Raw genomic sequence first — 19,187 nt, forward strand, 5'->3', positions numbered from 1 at the left:
CAGATGTGTGTTGTAATGTTACTCTGCTTTTTTTTAGGGACTGCATGAAAGGAGATGAAACAGAAAACAAGAAAATTGGTTGCACTGTTAACCTTATGGTGAAGATGTTTTCTTTGTCTCTTTGTGACACTGTGATGCTGGGGTGGGGAAGGTTGGGTAGGAGTCTGTGTCAAGCGAGGTTCAGGATCCAGGCGCAGGCACAGTGAAATGACAGGGCTTGGGAGGAGCTCCCGGGAGCTGTGGTCCAGCTCTGCCTGAAGCTGGGTGGTGTAGGTTGTGTCTCCTGCACCTCGTCCTGCTGCGTTCTGAGGAACTTTGTCACAGAGGTCCCACAAACTCTCTTGCCTTTTCTTTCCATGTTTGACCGCCCTCACTTTGGAAAATAGTTGTAACGTTGGTGGGTTAAATCTGCATGAGTGCAGAAAGAATGAGTCCTTTCCTTTTATGTTAATAACGTATTCTGTTTTCAGTGCTTTTGTACAAACAGAGGCACTTCTGATTGTTGTGAAAGAAGGAACATTCTCAGTGAGAGTAACCACTCTCTTTCTCTTACAGAATTTCTATAAATCAGAAATTAACAAGGAAGAGATGTACATCCGCTATATCCACAAGCTGTGCGACATGCACTTACAGGCTGAGAACTATACAGGTCAGTGAGACACCAGTCGGGCTGTTGGAAGTCCTACTGAAAGGCTTTGATTCTTGTAACATTATTCTCTATTATCTATTGAATTCATTTGGAAAAGCTTTGTTATAATCAGTTACTGAGAAAGATAAGAAGCTGAGGTCCACCTTGTTCTGTCCAGCAGCTGTTAGTTCGCACCCTGAATTTTATAGTAAAGATTGATTGAAAAATTGCAGCAGTGGAAAATTAGAGGAAGATGAGAATCATGAACCCGCTGTTACATTACCATTCTCCAAATTTCTTTGTGTATTTAGGGGGCGCTTTAAAAGTCTGCTGACTAATTCTGTGTTGTCCAAGCTCTGCTTACGACTACAGACCCCATCTCAGTGTTACACAGCTCAGTTCTGATGCGTGCTACTCATCTGAGTGTCTGACTGTGCATTTAAGTCAAGCAGTCAGGAGAAAGGAACTCAACAGACTTGTACCTAACAGGTTTAGAAATAGCTATCTGCTGCTATTTTAAGCCATTGAGTGATGTAATGTTAACTTAATGCTTCAGTTTTCTTTTCACAAATTGCAAATCAGAACTTCCAGCATGTTTTAGAAGCAGCTTGTGATCTTTGAACCTATTGGAGATTCATCATCATTGATTCAGTGTTCAATGGTTGCATTTCCAACAGAGGCTGCATTTACTTTGCTTTTGTACTGTGAGTTGCTTCAGTGGGAGGACAGACCTCTGAGAGAGTTCCTGCATTACCCATCTCAGTCAGAGTGGCAACGTAAGGAAGGTCTGTGCCGTAAGATTATCCATTACTTCAACAAAGGGAAGGTATGCCAACTTCTTCTCTCTTCCAGCAGCTTCCTTCCCTTTTCCTGACTTAGAGCTTGCAAGGCTATCATCTCAGTTCAGTAGTCTGGAAGTAAATTTGTACCATAAGGTTTAGTAACTTGACTAATTGCTTCTTGGCTCTTTAGAGGAAAAAACAGATGAGAAAATGGGTGTGCATATTCCATTATGTGTAACATTTGGAACTAGTTTAGGTAGGCCACCAGGAGCAGTTTTCTGCCTGTAAAGCAAACCTCAGGTCATCTGACGAGGCAGACTGATGAACACCAGTTCCTTAATTTCCTTAAAAAAAAAAAAAAAAGCATAGGGTGTGCAGACTGTTGTGCTTTGTCTCGCTTTACACTGATGGACTTGTTCTGTTTCCAGCCTCCAGCAGTAAATGTCCTGTAGGTAGAAGTAACTGTAGGAGATCCATATTAAAAAATTAAAGCCTTTTCAGTATAACTGAGAATTTAAAGTGGCTTTCTCTTAACGTGCAGTTCCATCCAATGCACGAGACAAGAGTGAACACATTTCAGTTCTCCATATTTGGTATGCTTTTCCTGCCATGAATATCTGTTCAAATCGATACTGACATAGGTGCTACAGTCATTTGTATCGCAGTGCTGTGTTTCAGAAGTGAATGTTAGAAGTGATGTCATCTGTCAGAATATTGTCAAAGTTTTATTTTTTCCAGGAATAAAAACCTGTTCAGCTTGTGTCACTGGAACACAACATCTGTATGTGCACTATGGGGTTGGTTTTTCTTATGATGACGGTGATGGCAGCATTACATTGAAATGGGATAAATTGAAATGGGATTTCATTCATGTAGGGTTGGCATTCCAGTTTGCTTCTGGCAGAGGCATTCTCTGCAGAACTTGGCCAAGCAGTCAGATTCCTGCTTGTGAGGGCACGTGGCCTATTTCTGAGGAAGTGATTTATTATCTAGAGATCTTTTTTGGTTCAGAAATTGATCTTCTCTGATAATACTGCATATGATTCTCTGTTTAGTAACAGAAGATTTCAGAGCTTTTTAGTTGTCATTTAAAGAAATTCACTTATTAACTTATGTAAATGTGGTAGTATTGTGCCACCTGGTTTAGCCAAGCATAATAAAGAGGCTATGTAGAAACTGAGCCTGTATTTTTGACGAGCAGGCCATCCATACAGGCGTTTAAGGTGAGTGCAAACTTCATGGATATAACTTTGCCATAAATCTCCTAACAGATTGCAGTGTTCACCTCTACGGTTGTTTTTTTTTTCCTTTTGGGCATTTCTGGAGTTACTTGGCTGTGCTTTAATCCTCCTTTATTTTAAATGGTAGCTAAATGTCTAACTAATCTACTTAAGCAGTGTATATGTCACTCAGGCTCTGAAAGATGGAGAGAAGCCAGATCCGCTGCTGCTGTTTAATGGGGACCAGCTCAGGGAGGGGGAGAAGCTTGCTCGCTTAGCTTATGCCTGGTGTTTGTATTCTGCACTCCTCAAGGAAGGAGGAGGACCTCCCTGGGTCCTGAAGAATGGAACGTGTTGCTCTTTGTCTTACTGTTGCCTATCTAGACAGTTTTTTATTCTTCTGTAATCCTCCAGTAAGTAAGGGGGGTCAGAGGAGCATGGAGAAGACGCAGAAATTCTGTGCTTGTTCATGGGAAGAGGTCTCACAGCGGTGAGGGAGAAAAGCAGTGGTGTGTGAGGCAGAGGGGTCTGCAGGAGGAGTGGAGTGTTGTGGTGACCCCAGGAGGATGAACCACGGCCGCGTCAGAACGATCTTAAGATGCCGATGCAAGGACTCAGAGAGACATCAATATGATTATGCAGCTGAGCCAGCTTTATTGCGCAGGTTACGTACTTTTATACCCCTGAACACATGCTATTTTTAGAATAATTGCTAAGCAGTGGTTCTTGCTCTATCCTTGCGAGATAAGCAGTGTCCAGTTAGTTGCTCTTTCCCCACACATACCAGGGCCATCTGGTTCCACCGCAAACTTACTCCCTCATCATTGCCCGGTCAGCGGTGCACCACTTCTCAAATCCAGTTTTGTTTGCAGTGCTCCACACATGACCTCCTTCTCTAAGCCAGTCCTCCACAGCGGAGCAAGGGAGGCGTGGCCAGGGCAGCTGGGCTGCCCTCATTCTCAGTGTGGCTGGAGGCAGCCCTGTGCAGATGCTCCGAGACCCTTTTACCCTTCACACTGCATACTCCTTCCTGCTGCCTTGCCGTGCTTCCCATGGGTTTGTGACTCAGTGGGAACCATGTGGAGGTGCATAACTTGAAAGGTAGGGGTTTTTTTGGTTCACAGATGTCAGCAGTGATTTTGTCTGTTAAGACTCAAGGTGTTCTAGTTGAGGGAAAGTGAGTGGGACAGTTTGAACCTGACTCATCCTTTTTTCTGGACAGCAATACCTTGAGGACTTCGTAACTCTTTTCTACCCGGTTCAGCTCTAGTTTTTATTAAGAGTTCTGACCAGATCCCCTCCCAGCACCACGGTGTGCGTTCTCCTTACTTGCAGCCAAGTGCTGCCAGAGATCCAGTGCTACACTTCCAGAGCAGTTCATTTTTAGGCCATGTGCTCTGCTACAAACATTTGAACTGATTTCTCTCTTGCACACTAATATGAGTCATGCTTCCAAAAGAAATCTGCACGTTGGGAAGTGAATAAACAAAGGAAACATTCACAAATGTTGACTGTCTCTATCTATGCCTCTTGTGTGCAGTCAGCAGCACAAATGAGCGTTACTGGTGTTGTAGGAGAAAGCTGCAGTAAGACTCATGAACCTGCTCCACGAGTGAAGGATATAATACGGAATGTAGAACCAGATCAGACAGCAAAACAGAAAGCACTAATGAATGAAAGTAACAGTGGAGACATTAGGAGATTGTTTGGGAGGGGAAGGATAATGCGTTCGAGGGAAGAGCCCTTGTGCAGCATGTGGAGCTACACATTCAATTTCTGCATTGTGAAGACTGTAGTCATTAGCACCACCAGTTTTATAAAGGAGAATCCCAGCGCATCAGATGCCCATTTATTCTGCTTTACTGTCAGATCTCTGTCTGTCTTTCCTCTCTAACAAGTTTGCACAGAATTACAGAATCTGTATAGTTATCTGTATACTGTATTTCTTCCACATACGCATTGCAGCATTACCCACAGATTATTCAGCTGGCACATTAGAATTTCTCTCTGTTGAAATCTGAATGAACGAAAGAGAGAAAGCCTGAGCTATATGACAGGAATAGTGTGATAGTACCTGTGAAAGAGCTGGTATAAATAGAAGTGAGATGTGGTTACATCTTGTTGATTTAATTCACGTCAGAAAAGGAACAAGAAAAGATTGCGTCTTCAGGACCGCCTGAAGGGAAGGCAGTCAGCTTTCTGCTTCTATCCAGAAGACAGATTAGAGAATTATGTAGGTTTTAGCAGCAGCATCCCATTCAGGAGTGAGACTGCTTCTATGTGTTGTAACAAAAGCCATTGATTCCTGAAGACTGAAAGTCTGTGCACTGATCCTGTAACTTCTCCGAAACCCTTTGACATGCAGTGTGGGCATCGTTGTGTTTGTAGTTAAAGCACTTAGCCAGCTAATGCTGCTGGTTGCAGTTCTGTGCATCTGTTTGAACGTCATGAACTTTGACAGCCGCAGTAAAAATGCCATTAATTTGAGATCACGCAACCCCAGTTAATATTTAAGCAGTTCATGAGCTGGAGTTTCAGATTGTTTCCTAATTCCAGAGATATTCTGAAGGAATCTTTTACATAGCAAGTGCTTATGTAAGTTACAGAAGCTAAAAAGCTGGGAACTTCTTTTTTTTCCTTTTTCCAATTATTCTTTCTTTCTCTTTCTTTCTTTTAATAAGAAATTATTCTTTCTAAGAACAGAAGTTCTTAGACTCACTGTGTTTTTGCTCTTCGGGGGACAAAATCCTATCTGCTATTAAGAGAACAGACACTGAGAGTGTGTGCGTAAAAGGAAGCGCTGCAAAGTGCCCACTGTGCTAAATCAAATGGTGCAGACATTCTCTTGAAGTGAAGGAAAGCTACGTATTCCCATATGAAGTTCTGTTATTTTACATGTTTACTGTTAATTACCATTACCAGTAGTTTGTGGTATTACTCTTTGTAAAACTGATGATGATAGTCTCACAGGTTATTTTTGTTTTCGCTGCAACGCTGTCTCAGTTAAAAAGAAAAGAGGCAAGTTATCCCAGCAGTGCATAAAAATAATCTAAAAAAGGTTCAGCTGAGACCTGGGGGTTCCGTGTCCTTCACATAGTGTGGTTAGAAGCAGCCCCCAGGGCATTTCCAATCTATGCAGGTTAAAGGTGCTAGAAGAGGAAATTTCAGTTGAAGGGTGTAAAATGAGCACTCTGAAAAACAAGCTGGTGATGTGGGAGTCCCTGTCCGTGTGTGGGCATGCCTGAACTCAGCCTCCTTCCTCCTTACCCCTGATGGCAGTGGCTGTGGTGTGCCAGAAAAGACTGACTGCATGCAGACTGTAAGTTAAAGAAGTGAGTTTTGCTTTCAGTTCTGGGTACAGGTACTCAGTGCAAAAATGCATGTCAGTTCTAAGGATGCTTTGTCTCTGTATTGGAGAGTTTCCCACTGCTTGATGGTTTTGTGTTCTTAGTAGGAGAGAGCAGCCCCAGGAAGGGCCCCAGCTGCTGGGAGGCTTAACTTCAGTGTGTGCAGAAAGCTGAGATGTTGGGTGGGTGGGGAATTTAACAGTAAGATGTTAGCTGTGTTTCTCCAGAGAAGTTCCCAGTCTGCGGAGTGAACTATTAGCAAGAGCATGTGTGTAATTTCAGTAGTGTATGTGCCTCCATTACCATCTTGAGAGAGTCTGATATTTGTGGAAAACATTTCATCACATTGCATTTTTGCCCTTAAACCCTGGTGTTTCATACCTAATGAATTGCCTAAAATGAGTTCCCATACTCCTCTCAGCTGGTTGTTAGTTGATGCAAAGGTACTGGTCGCTGTGAGTGTGATTTGCTTTGGTTTTGCAGAGCTGGGAGTTTGGGATCCCGCTGTGCAGAGAGCTGGCCATGCAGTACGAGAGTCTCTATGACTACCAGAGCCTCAGCTGGATTCGGGTACGTGGCAGCAGTTCCTCTCCTTGCACACTCTCATTCTCTTGGGAATTCTGCTCACCTCTCAAAAAACAAAAAACCAACCAACGAACCAAACTCAGCTGACTCCCTTGGCATGGATTCATTTTAGTGCTGTTGTAGGTCCACTGGTGTCATTCTTAGGTCTGTCAGCAGTAAACATGGACGTGAATCTCAACTTGCTCCTGCCATTGCCTGTTTTACATATATTTCTGCTCAAAACTTCCCTTTTTTCTTCCTTTTCTTTTAATCTATTGGTATTTCATTTTAATTCCAAAAACATCTAGGACACATGTGCCTCAGCTGACTTAAAAGAGGATGGAAAAGGAAGAACAGAATGGAGAAGGCAAACATTTATGGCCTTCTCAACAGTGTTCAAAAAGTGTGATGCCCTGGTAAAACCAAACCTGATGCAATTTGGGGCAGATCTGCAGCATTGTGGCTGTAATCAGAAAAAGTCAAAGTTTTGCTGTGTATAACCTTTATGAATGTGCAAAGACATCTAAAATAAGGCAGTGTGAACATTCCTCCTGTTGTGCAGGAAACGGTTATGATGGTGATTACAGATGATGAGCAGATTGACCTGCTAATAAACCTTAGTCAAGTAGTGTGCCAAGGCTTTGCTGAAACATGAGTAAATTAGCTATTCTTTTCGCCTCTTTGTTAATTGGGTTCAGTCAGTGGGCAGGCAGTAGTATCTCAGCTTAGCAGTGGAACCTGTTGAGCTTATCATTTTGTTCACCTCTGTGTGATCTGTTTTCTGTTCAAGGCCCCTAAATCTGTCTCAACCTGAACTGGCTTGAATTTCTCCCCACTGTACAAGTTTTTCCTTATTCTGTTCACCTCAGTTAGCACATTCCCACAGTGACTTCAGGTCTTCCTCCATATTACAAAAGGAGATAATGTGTGCAGAACCAAGAACAAAGCCTTGGCATGGTGCTCTGAGTCAAAGCTGCTGTGAGGGGTTCCCTGCAGTGGAAGCAGTGACATCAGACTGGTGCTTCTCTTTAGAAAGCTACCTTTTCTCATACAGTGAAATCCTTGTGAGTGTTTCAGAGACTCAGTTTGGCACGGGAGCTTGAAATCCCACTCCTGATGCAATGCCAGCACACTGCCACAAAAATAAGAAAAGTGCTTCCAAACTCCTTTTTCCTTCCATGTTAAACTTACTGATATACACACCTGTGGAAGATTTAATTATATTCTGTCCTTTTTCATGCTCTTCAACTCAATTAAGGCAAACCCAGTTGAATTGGTACAGCTTTTCAGACATCTGTGGGGAGCAGAGAGTTCGGTTAGAGCGAGAAGTTAGAATACAGGCCTTAACCTCAGCCTGGCCCTTCGTTCTGTAGCGCACAGAAAGTCACATGCAAGACTTGTTTCGTTTAAAATGAAATGCAACAGGAAAAAAATCACACATCATCTCCCGAAATGTAAAATGAGCTTGGTGATATTACGGTCTCTTCCACCACGTGGACTGTTTCATTATTAATTTTAATCTTTAAAAGAATATCACTGTTCTCATTAAAAGAAAAAGTGCGTGTATGCAGAAGAGTAATGTGATATTTTAATGTAGCTTGGGATTCTTGTGTTTTAAGAGCCTGATGGCAGCTGTCGTTTTCCTCCACAGAAAATGGAAGCTACCTATTATGATAATATCATGGAACAGCAGCGCCTGGAGCCTGAGTTCTTCAGAGTTGGTTTTTATGGTCGAAAGTTCCCGTTCTTCCTGAGGGTAAGCTGGAGTTACAAAACATGGCAGAAGGACCAGGCTGAGTAGCAGTCTTGGCTCTGAATTTTGGTTGTGGAGATACGACATCTGCTGTTCATTTTATATTTTACACTTGTGCAAGCAGAAGCAGCTTTCTGACAGGGCTGAAGGGCAGCGTTCATTGGCAGTACTCTTCGGAGCACAGATCAGAACCATGACTGATCTGTATGTGTATCTTTGGTAATCTCACATCAGCAAAATGTACCTCTATTTAAGTAAGGTGCTCTTTTGCAGTACTGGTGGGTCATTATTTCAACCAATTTTCATCATCTCGAGTTATGCTTTTAAAAAGATCTCACGTGGCAAAATGTGTCTAGAACCACACTGATGGCACTCTTCTGCTCTCTGCAAGCAAAAAGCTTCTGATGTTGAGCAAAAAGTCTGTCAGCTTCTCTGTACACATCCTCACTTTGAGCTGCTGTACGCAGGGTCAGCACACGCTGAGATCCACTGGAGAAGTGAAAATGTTTTCTCTTCCTAATGAGGAATAAAACTTAAATGGGCATTTGTTCACACAGTTTCTTGTTGCTGGTTCAGAGTAGGGAGGGAATATAATCTGACACCTTCTGGAGAAGCTGCAGGATAGCTGATGGCTGTTCCCATGTAGCTTGACAGGACAAGCTAACCTGAAGCGTGCTTTGAAGGGCTGGAGCAGCATGGTTTTGTCTTCTCTCTGAAGACAGGACTTGACAGGAGATGGCAGCACTCTTGGGTAATACAGTAATAAGTTATAAAAAGCAAAACTGCCATTTTGATTTCATAAGGGTACATATTCTGAAAATTGCATTCTTAAACTTCCCTCTGCTGTGTTTTAGCTGAGATTAAAGTCTTGGTGTGTGATTACGTTATTTCAATGGAGATGAGCTGGAGTCAATCAAGATGCAGTACCAGTGGATAAAAAGTGCCATTATTACACTCAGAGGTGAAGCTGAACAGTGCCATAATGCGGGAGCCCCAGTCAGCATTCAGCTGAGTATATGAGGCAGTGCTGAGTGCTGCACTACAAAGGTCCCCTTTTCTGAAAATCTCCCAAGAAAACTCATTTTCCTTTTTAGTATCTAACAGCAGATGTTGCAGAAAATAAACGACAGCAAAGTCATCATGGCACATAAGCATTCTACGTTTGAAGTACTGTCAATGAATCCTTGTGTGTCTTGCTGCATTCTGTGTGCTGCAGTTTTGTTGTGGACCCCGATCGGCCTTACAGAGCCCCACGGTGAGGTGCTGTGGCAGTATGGATTCCTGGCTGGAGATGTTAACAGTGAACATGAGCATACACAGTTATAATCCCTGCTAGTTCTGCAATTGTATTTAGGAGCAGTATCTGTGGTAGCAGTCACATTAGAATGCCCCTTCCTCCTTTCTCTCCCTAATGATCCATGCAGTGCACACACTGAGCCCATTAGCAGTAGCATCTGCATGGATCACACTGCAGAGAGTTTCATAGCAGCTATCTAGAGAAGGAAAAGATGTACGTGGATTTAAAATTGTCTGGTGCATACAAGAGCAGTGTAAAGTGATGAAATAACTTCATGCACTTTTCTCTCTTATTTTCTAGTGTTGAATAGTTTAAGACAGAAAGTAGCCACTTCCTTCTACAACTGTGATTTTGTAGAGACCCTTTTGTCTACAAAAGGCATTGCTCACGTGGCTGTGGAATCTCCATCTCTTTCTAGCATTCCTACATAAATAAATTAAAACTGCTCCTGTCTTCTCCTACCAGAAGTTCAAATAAGGACTGAGAAGCCGTGTGCTGAGATCTTGCACTGGCTTCTATGTGAAGAGTCTATTAAATACAGCCTTGATGCGTTTTTAGGATTTCTAGAATCCCAACAACTTTACTTATAGGCTCATACAGTTTTCTCAGTTGCTGCAATCAAAAATTAAAACAGAATGCAGTAAATGTCATGAAGAGATTCACCTTCAAAAATTACTCCAGATGTAATAGCAGCTGCAAAGCTGGGACATTACAGACTGAACTGTGTTTTCATCACAGATTTCACCATGTGATCTTGTCTCTAAAAGTGAAGGGCAAAAACCCAAAGAGGCTGCACTCATTAGCTAAATGTTATGAACGGGTTTTGCCAATCTCTCTTTCATTTTACTATTACCAAGAAGTCACAGCATATGCTGCAGCTGTTAAAGTGCAAGAAATAGAATCGGGGCAACTTTCTTGTTTGCTGGGTTTTTCTGGTTAGTTCTTGTTTGTTTGTTTTGGATGGAGAAAGATCTCCCTGTACTTCTAGCTATTGTGATGTGCATAAGAGTCAAAGCTGCCAGAATTAGGTTTGCCTGATTTGATAAGTCTCACATCAGGCAGCATTCCCACCACTCAAAATACTAATACAAAATACTAATAACGGCTAAGACACTGGAATGCAGTCTTTATGGCACTGAGGACTATAGAGATGCTGTCTCCTGCTGTTCAGAGTTCCAGTCTGCCCAAGAACTCTAAGCATATGGTTTAATGGCTCTGGAGGTATATTTTAAATGCAAACTTTTCATTGCTGACAGAAAGGAAATTTGGCCATCACGAGGAAATTAGCTGTTAGAGCTGAGGTGGAATGTGCTCAGTTATTCCCCTGTGAGCAGCAGTGTCCCAGCAGTGCTGAACATGATCAGGGCTGGACTGCATGGCTGTGACGATGCAGCAGAGACTAAGCAGGGATGTTTTGTGAGGTTTGATATGGCACCTTTCTAAAGATAGCTGGTAAATTGATAAATACGTATCTCCCTCTGTTCTATGAAATCCTCAGACTTCTACCCAGTTCATGGAAGTTGCATTTGATGGCAGCTTTCCCAGCATAGAACAGTGAAGCCAGTCTTAAGTTTTGTTTGACATGTTTCAATACTGTGATTAAATGATACTCCTTGTTTGCTTGTCTGAAAAGCAAATCAGACAAAACTATAGGACTGAACGCGACGCGTGGAGGGAGCAAAGGTATCTTTTTGTTGGGGGAGCAGCAGAACGGTCTACTTATTTCTCAGTTGAGGAAATACACTCTAATGAAAAAGAAGGAAATAAAAGATACCAGCTGTGTGATCTGCACATTTCACTCTCACGTGAGCGTGTTGACTTTGTCACTTAGCTCACTTTTTGAAGCAGTAAAATTTAAAGTGAGATGTAAGCCAACTGCATTTAACCTAACTTCTAAGGAAATTCATTTATGTTTGCCCTTCTTGCAGAACAAAGAATACGTGTGCCGGGGCCACGACTACGAGAGGCTGGAAGCCTTCCAGCAGAGGATGCTGAGCGAGTTCCCACAAGCCATTGCAATGCAGCATCCAAACCACCCAGATGACTCTATATTGCAGTGCGATGCCCAATGTATCCTTCAGTAAAAGGGCAAACAATTAGGAGGCCTGTGGTACTGATCATCTTGGATATCTCAGTTCATAACTGTCCTGGGTGGAGCTGGATATGGACAAAGCCATGTATCTGTCTGTAGCACACATTGGCTGATTCTTTGTGTTGTTGGAGAGGACTGTTGCCTTTTATTCTGCAGGTCAAACTCTGTGCAAGAGGGTGCTCACATCCAGCCTTTCACCTTTAGCATTGGCATAAGGGGCGTTGAACTGCACTAAATGAACCTTCTCTTGGAGAACATGCTGTTGGGAACAGATAGACATTTAAAAGTGTTAATTTCTGTTGTGTTCTTCACTGCGACTTTGTTTCCTGTTGTCTCCTTTTCTTTTAAGTTGCAGAGCTCCTTTAAAACTGTGGCTCTAAATTTCTTTCCTCTCATTGGTAACGAGTACTGCAATTTGATGGACCCAATATAACACTATATACATTTAAGGACAGAATCATGTAATGACTAAGTGGGGCTGCAGAGACCTGGGGGAGTTTAGTAATGAAAACACTGCCATTTGGCTCGTGTCACACCAGCAAGGACACTGCACAGGACTGCAGGACTTTAACCTTAAGAGCATTCCCATTAAGTGAGATTGTTTGGTGCTTCCCACTCATTTTCCATACAAAATGCTTTTCTCTCTCCAATGTTATGTATCACTGATACTTTAATAGATGGAAGGATTGTTTGTATATTTACTGTCATAGGTTTGTTTGTGCTTGTTGCACAAGAGGTCTTGTCTGTAACACTGAGACTACAGCAGTTTAACTACCCTGATGAACATAGGGCAACTTGTGACTGCAGACAAAGGTATAGTATCTAAGATGAAAAGTCAATATTAAATATTTAGGTTCCTAAATACTTAGAGACACAAAGATTTACTGAACTGCCTGCAGAAGTGAAGCACCTAGCTCTAATGCTAATAGGATGGCTGTTGGCCTGATCTAGAGAGTATGTAGTAAGACATCCAAAAATTTGTGCATCCTCATGTGTCTCGCTCTGTTTGATCTGGCTGTAAGGTACTGCAGCTCTGTAGACACTCAGGACTTCGGTGCTGTGTCCTCGTTTCACTTGCAGAAGAAGGGTGTTAGAAAACAAAGAGGAGCATGACTTTCTGAACTCATCATCCTGTTTCTTTCCACAGAAGAGGCAGCTTTCTTGTTTTATGTGGCTTTCTTTGACAATGCAATTTGCAGATTTGCAGATCTATGCTGTGACTCCCATCCCAGACAATATCGATGTGCTGCAAATGGACCGTGTCCCCGATCGCATAAAGAGCTTCTACCGAGTCAACAACATCCGCAAGTTCCGCTATGACAGGCCTTTCCACAAAGGCCCAAAGGACAAGGACAACGAGTTTAAGGTGCAAGCAGTCACTAAACTGCCTTTAAGTGTTGATCTTAATAAGGCACATACTGTCTTGTTAGTTTATGCCAGTATAGCCTTTCAGGTAGTCCTGATTTGATGACTGGACATCAATAACAAGTGGCTGTTGAATCTGGTGGCTTCACATCTGAGCATCGTGCAGTTTAAAGGGAAGTCATTGAAGTGCCAGGAGAAACGAAGAGTGGATTCTAGATTGGCTGGATTTCTTTTCTTACGATCATAGATGTTCACCGCATCTTCTTGGTTCCCATGACAGAACTGGTGGCCAAACTGAACTGATGAAAGTTAACAGAAACGCTGAATGTGTTGCTTTAGAGCATATTGAATTATTTTCTGGTATTTAAGTGACTGTCAGCATGACATACTGCCAAATATGTGGCTGCTTACAAGGTTAATATATTCTTCTCTGACATTTGCCCTCCCCAGCGCTTGTAGTAAGAGTATAGATTATGTGATTGTGATTCACTCTGTACCTCACATCCCTCAATTTTTCTTTGCAGAGCTTGTGGATTGAACGCACTACTCTGACCTTGACTCACAGCTTACCTGGGATCTCTCGTTGGTTTGAAGTGGAGAGAAGAGAACTGGTAACGTTCATAGCTCTGTCACTGAGGTCTGAAAGGGCACAGGATAGGGGACTGAAAACTCCTTTGGCTGAAATTCTGCTGTTTAAAATGATCAAGTTTATCAGCAATTAAGTATGTACTTTTTACACCACTTAGTCTAAATAATTGCTGAATGTAACAGGGGGAATTATTCAGGGGAGCATGACGGTGTGAAGGAGAAAGTGCCAAAAAGATGAAATAATTGCACTGTTTCCATGTCTTCAGTTTACAGACAGAAGACATCACAACTCTGTGACCTGAAATAGAACATTACTGACAATGGAGTTTGTTAACTTAGCTAATTTTCTAGCAGTAAAAAGTAAGAGCGATCACTGAACCATCTACAAGTATGTCTTTTCAAGGAAGTTAATAAATCACAATGAAGCATCTGTGGAATTAAAGTATGTTTTATTGCTTTTAAGGTTGAAGTAAGTCCTTTGGAAAATGCCATTCAAGTGGTCGAGAACAAAAACCAGGAGCTGAGAACGCTGATCAGCCAGTACCAGCATAAACAAATGCATGGCAACATTAATCTTCTCAGCATGTGTCTGAATGGAGTGATTGATGCAGCTGTGAATGGAGGAATTGCACGGTACCAGGAGGTTAGTAAGGCTCATGAATATCAGTATTTTTCAGTTATATTCCCATTTTTGTTGCAAATATGGAATAAGGTAAGTAAGAAATTTTCACACACTTTATCTAAATGTGACATTTAAACCTCACGGTTGATTATTCTGCATCCATGCTTGGGTAGCTGTGTGTTAACAGGAGGATCCGAAGGTGGATTGGGATGCTGCATTAAAGTAGGTGCAGTTGGCAGCAGAGTTTCTTAAGAGTGAAACTTGGGTTACATGGAAATCCTGTGCTGGCAGATGCAGGAGTGAAGTGGCAGTACAAAAAAAGATATTTCTTATTTTATAAATCCATTTTGCTGTGGTATTTGAGACTGATTGGTCCTGTATTCAGAAAAAGCTGCTACTTCCTGCTACTCAACCGTTAGCTTTGCTAGCCCAATTTCAGACTCACTGAGACCCTGAAATTATCTGATGTTATCTGCTATGTTATCAGAAATATTCATTGACAAGCTGATAATTAAATTCCACTTCACAAAAGGTAAATCTAGAGTGAAGGAGTAAGAAATGGCAGCAGTGGTCCAGGGGTCTGGGACAGGTCTTCCCTACAAAGCCATGCACAGAATGCTCTCTTCACTCTTATATTAGTTACCATTATACTCATTTAATTCCATCAATTTGAGGAAATTTTGTGAGGGGAAATGATATAAAATTCAAGTAACTGGATGCTATAAGGTTTAGTGATATTGCCCATCGTTATCACATGAATCGATGAGATTCATGATCCTTCAGGGCCGAGGCCTGCCCTATGCTGGCTCCCTTAAATTAGCAACCGAATCATCTAGGTAGCAAAAACCTTACTGTAGCTTTACCTGGACCCCAGAGTGCTAGAAGCAATAAAATTGAACTTCTGCTGTTAGCTTCGTGTATTTAGTTTTCTGAGATTCCTGAACTTCCTCTTCTTGTCTGTTGACACCAACTCATTCTGAATGTCTTCCATTAGCAGATGGTTTTTTTTTGTTTTTTTTTCCTACAGGCCTTTTTTGATAAAGATTACATCACAAAGCACCCTGGAGATGCAGAGAAGATCACACAGCTCAAGGAACTCATGCAGGAGCAGGTAATGCTCTTCAGACAGAAAGGAACATTGCTGTAGTTTCTGCATTCAGCAGCAGTCTAAACATGCCAGATTCAACTGATGCATTCACAAGGAATTTCAGTACAGGACATTCAAAGCACATTTAAACAAAAAGGTGGGAAGATAGTCAAGGAGTTTATGAATGAGCCCATCACCTTAGGCAGTGTTAGGTGGAGCTCTGCTAACAGTACCTAAATTCTGTTGCCTCCATTTGTTATCCAACAGATGTGCCATGCTTCAAGCCTGCTGTTCACGTGTGGCATTTTGAGTTACCTAGTTCCTAGTAAATGTCAAAGATGGAGCCTGACCTGTCCTGGCTCTACATTAAACTGGCAGAGCCACATGGGAAAATTTAATGTCTGTTTATATTATCTGCAGTTCTGCTTTTCTTCAGTATCTTCACAAAACATCGTTGTAGATAAAGCCCACTGGATGCTTTGATGGGAGTGAAATCAGACAGTCACGTCCTTGCTAATAGAAAGTTTGGCAAAATAAAACCCTTTTAAGCACTGCACCCAAGTCTGAGCAGAGCTGCTAGGCCTGCTTTGTCAACAGATCACTTAACTGCATTTCAGATTTTCCATCTGTAAAACAAAGATAATGTTTATCTCCCCTTAATTGTCAAGAGGATGTTTGAAGATTGATTAGTTATTGTTTGTAGAGAGTTCTGATCGTGTAGGGAATCAAATACGTTTTAAACCTGCTATCACTACTACTTCCTTTCATCTGAGAATTGTTATGATCTCTTTCAGTGACTTATACTATATGTTTGACCTTTGAAAATGTGATCATTCTAAATAAATAATGAGCAGTGAACACACATGGCATGCTGCCACGGTTCAGCTCAGTTATCTGAAGATCCTTTGAAAAATTGTGTAAATTTTTTGGTCACATTGAATTATGAGGACTCAGTGCTGTTAACCATGGACAGAGAATCAATCTTTTTTTTTTTTTTAATTGTCTTTAAGAAATGTAATCCACTATGACATAAACATATTTGCTTCACATTAAAGTACTTGTTGAAGTAATATGAGCTTGCAGGTCTTCTCTGGGTCCTTGGTTGTCAGCAGCCCTGTAAGTGAACAGGGGAATACTTTGCAGTACTCCCATACACACTGGCAGAGCTGAAGGGAAGGCTGCCACTCTCTCAGTCTTTAGTTTTGTGCTGTTGTTTTCTTTTTAACAGGTGCACGTCTTAGGAGTGGGGCTGGCAGTCCATGAGAAATTTGTACATCCAGAAATGCGTCCTCTGCATAAGAAACTGATAGACCAGTTCCAGATGATGAGATCTAGTTTGTACCACGTAAGCTGGTCTTCCATTTTCCTATTCTGAATCACTCGGAATTATGATTAAAATTCCACCTGTTGCGGCAGCGTTCCCACAAGAACTGGGCAGATGTGGCACTGATCAAACCTACTGGACTGCCAAATAATCACAAGAATTCTTCATTTGAATGCAAGGAGGAAGTCCTAGCAAATCTGTTAACTTATCTCTGTCCTCCTCCTGGGATTTTTAATGTTTGTATGCTGTTTTATTTTAACATCACAGAACAATTGTGAAGTTTAATTTTCAGGCTTTACTTACATGGCATAAAATGATATAAAGCAGAGAAAGAAAGATAAACAGGAAACATTAGATGTTCAGCTCTTAGATCTGTCAACATTCAGAGTAGCATGACATGGATTAGGTCCTCCAGAAGTATTTTCTATATATACAGACAGCAACAGAAATTCCTGTCGCTCACTTCAGGCACCCAGCTCTGATGATGTATGCACACGATGCTATCGGTCTGCATGTCCTATGTAAGTCATGAGAACTGCCTCCAGAGGACAGTTCACAGTACCTGTTAACTACCAGAAGCACACACCACGTCCTCTAGGAACAGCACCTCCCACCCATGTGTGCTCGGCTGTGTATCAACATTCTGTGGCAGATAAATTTGAGACTTTTGTGCTTATCTTGACACCATACTGTACGTTGCCACAACCAAACTGAAGGACTTCTTTCTGTAGAACATAAAAGATTTATTTGAAATGTGTTAACAGTCACTTCAAACTGAAGTATGTGTTTTCTGAAAGCTTTGAACTTGAAGGCTTTCTCCCTGTACTGAGGAGCGAACATGATGCAGGGATGGCCAGAAATGACAGCATCACCATTTTAAAATACAGCCTTTCTCTTTCAGAGCAGATGCAGTCCATACAGGCTGCAGTTGTCAGCCCAAATTCTCTGCCTTCCATTAAAGTTTAGGAATTCAGTCCATGTGTCCTTCCAGGAAAATGTAGATGGTTGCGATTTGGATGACACTGTGCCCCTGCTTTTCTCCAGAATTCCTGAAATGGTGGCTGGGAAGTATTGCTGGAAATAGAGAAAAAAATACTGAAGTTCTTCCTGCTGTGGAAACACAGAATAACTGTAGATGATTACAGGGAATATGGAAACAAATAAGACTTTTTTCTGAGAAAACTGTTGTGATTTTCTCATGACTTACTTAGCTAAAATATTCGTAATTAAGTGACTGTGTGTCTCCTGTGCAGGAGTTACCTGGTTTGGATAAGCTGAGCCCGGCCTGTTCTGGCAGTAGTACACCTCGCAGCAATGTTCTGGTTTCCCATGGACCTATGAGCCCAGAGAGCATAAAGCTGCTTCACCGACACAGGTACCCTGATGTCTTCAGCTGAAACATGCAGGATCTCTGCACACTGCTGCGTTAAGATTCAGGGGGTAAAAAAGCAGATAACTGTACTGGGGGAGGAGGAGGAGAGTGAGTTCTGGCAGAAGTGCCCTTCATCTTCATTCAGCTGTTCAGCTATTAAAGCTTGAATGTTGATTGGAATGAAGAAGCTGAGAAATCTGGTTTGCAGCAAATGGTAAATACCTCCAGATGTTACATCGCCTTACTTACACATCTCCAGATTCAATCTGTCCTGGGAGGTTCCAACTTCTCCTGTTATGCAAATGGCAAATAAATAGGTCCTTATCTTCTGAAACGGGGAATTCCTGTTGTTTGGTTTAGAAACACAACTCAATATGTGCCCATTTTTAAGACTCCAAAATTGTTTATATCAGAAGGCTGAAGATGTGAATGCTCATTGAGACAGAATACCCAGCTATAAAAACTAAGGACAAAAATGGGGATTTTCAGGCCCAAACAAAGCCACTGCACCCAGCCAGCATTGCTTATTAGAAAATGCCAGTCTGAGAAACAGAGACAAGGATGACAGACAAATGGTGCAGTGGCAGAGGTTCTTCATGTTTCTCTTGGTAGGTCTACATAGTTTAGCTGTTTTTAAGCCTAGCAGAAAAAAAACTGTGGAACCTTGCTCCTGAGCACAGGATTGTGATGTTCTTTTTAAAATTAAAATTGAGTGACTCGTACACCACTCCTGTGGCTTGGCATTTTGGGATCTGGGCAATGGAATTTTTTCCTCAAAATTCATCACTTTGTAAAGCCTACTTTGGGTCTTAGGGTAAGTTGGGGAGATCCTGTAGTGTACAAGAGATGTATTTGTGTATGCGATTCAGAGTGACAAAAAAGAAACAAATTTGATTGAGAACAGAGTGCAGCCTGCACACTCTTTGCACTTAATTTACTGCCAGGTAGAAAGCTGCCTTCAACTGTAATGGAGAAGCCCAGGGACGCAGTGAGGAGGTCTGTATTGTGACCTGTGCCTTGTGCCTCAGAAAGGTTTTTGAGCTGCTTCCCCCCATCATTCTGCAGCATTAAGAGTGAGAATGATTGCAGAACATTCTGTTATTTAAAAACTGTGTGTGTGTGCATCACGATGTGTTAACCTGGCTC

The 19,187-nt window shown here is 41.9% G+C and overlaps 1 protein-coding gene across 2 annotated transcripts in view; it reads left to right on the forward strand.

Moving 5' to 3' along the window:
* DOCK3 (dedicator of cytokinesis 3) overlaps positions 1-19,187 on the forward strand; it is a 196,392-nt gene that overhangs the window by 162,571 nt on the left and 14,634 nt on the right. For both annotated transcript variants that reach the window (XM_065749928.1, XM_065749929.1), the window contains 12 exons: positions 38-98; positions 556-649; positions 1,306-1,454; positions 6,461-6,547; positions 8,193-8,297; positions 11,520-11,661; positions 12,883-13,049; positions 13,573-13,659; positions 14,100-14,279; positions 15,286-15,369; positions 16,574-16,690; positions 17,923-18,044. In XM_065749928.1, coding sequence (XP_065606000.1) covers positions 38-98; positions 556-649; positions 1,306-1,454; positions 6,461-6,547; positions 8,193-8,297; positions 11,520-11,661; positions 12,883-13,049; positions 13,573-13,659; positions 14,100-14,279; positions 15,286-15,369; positions 16,574-16,690; positions 17,923-18,044 — 1,395 coding nt within the window. The remainder of the gene's footprint in view (positions 1-37; positions 99-555; positions 650-1,305; positions 1,455-6,460; positions 6,548-8,192; positions 8,298-11,519; positions 11,662-12,882; positions 13,050-13,572; positions 13,660-14,099; positions 14,280-15,285; positions 15,370-16,573; positions 16,691-17,922; positions 18,045-19,187) is intronic.

Source organism: Cyrtonyx montezumae, unplaced genomic scaffold, assembly GCF_038088225.1.
Source record: "Cyrtonyx montezumae isolate F1298 unplaced genomic scaffold, pur_monq_1.0 scaffold_6, whole genome shotgun sequence".
NCBI classification, from domain to species: Eukaryota; Metazoa; Chordata; class Aves; order Galliformes; family Odontophoridae; genus Cyrtonyx; species Cyrtonyx montezumae.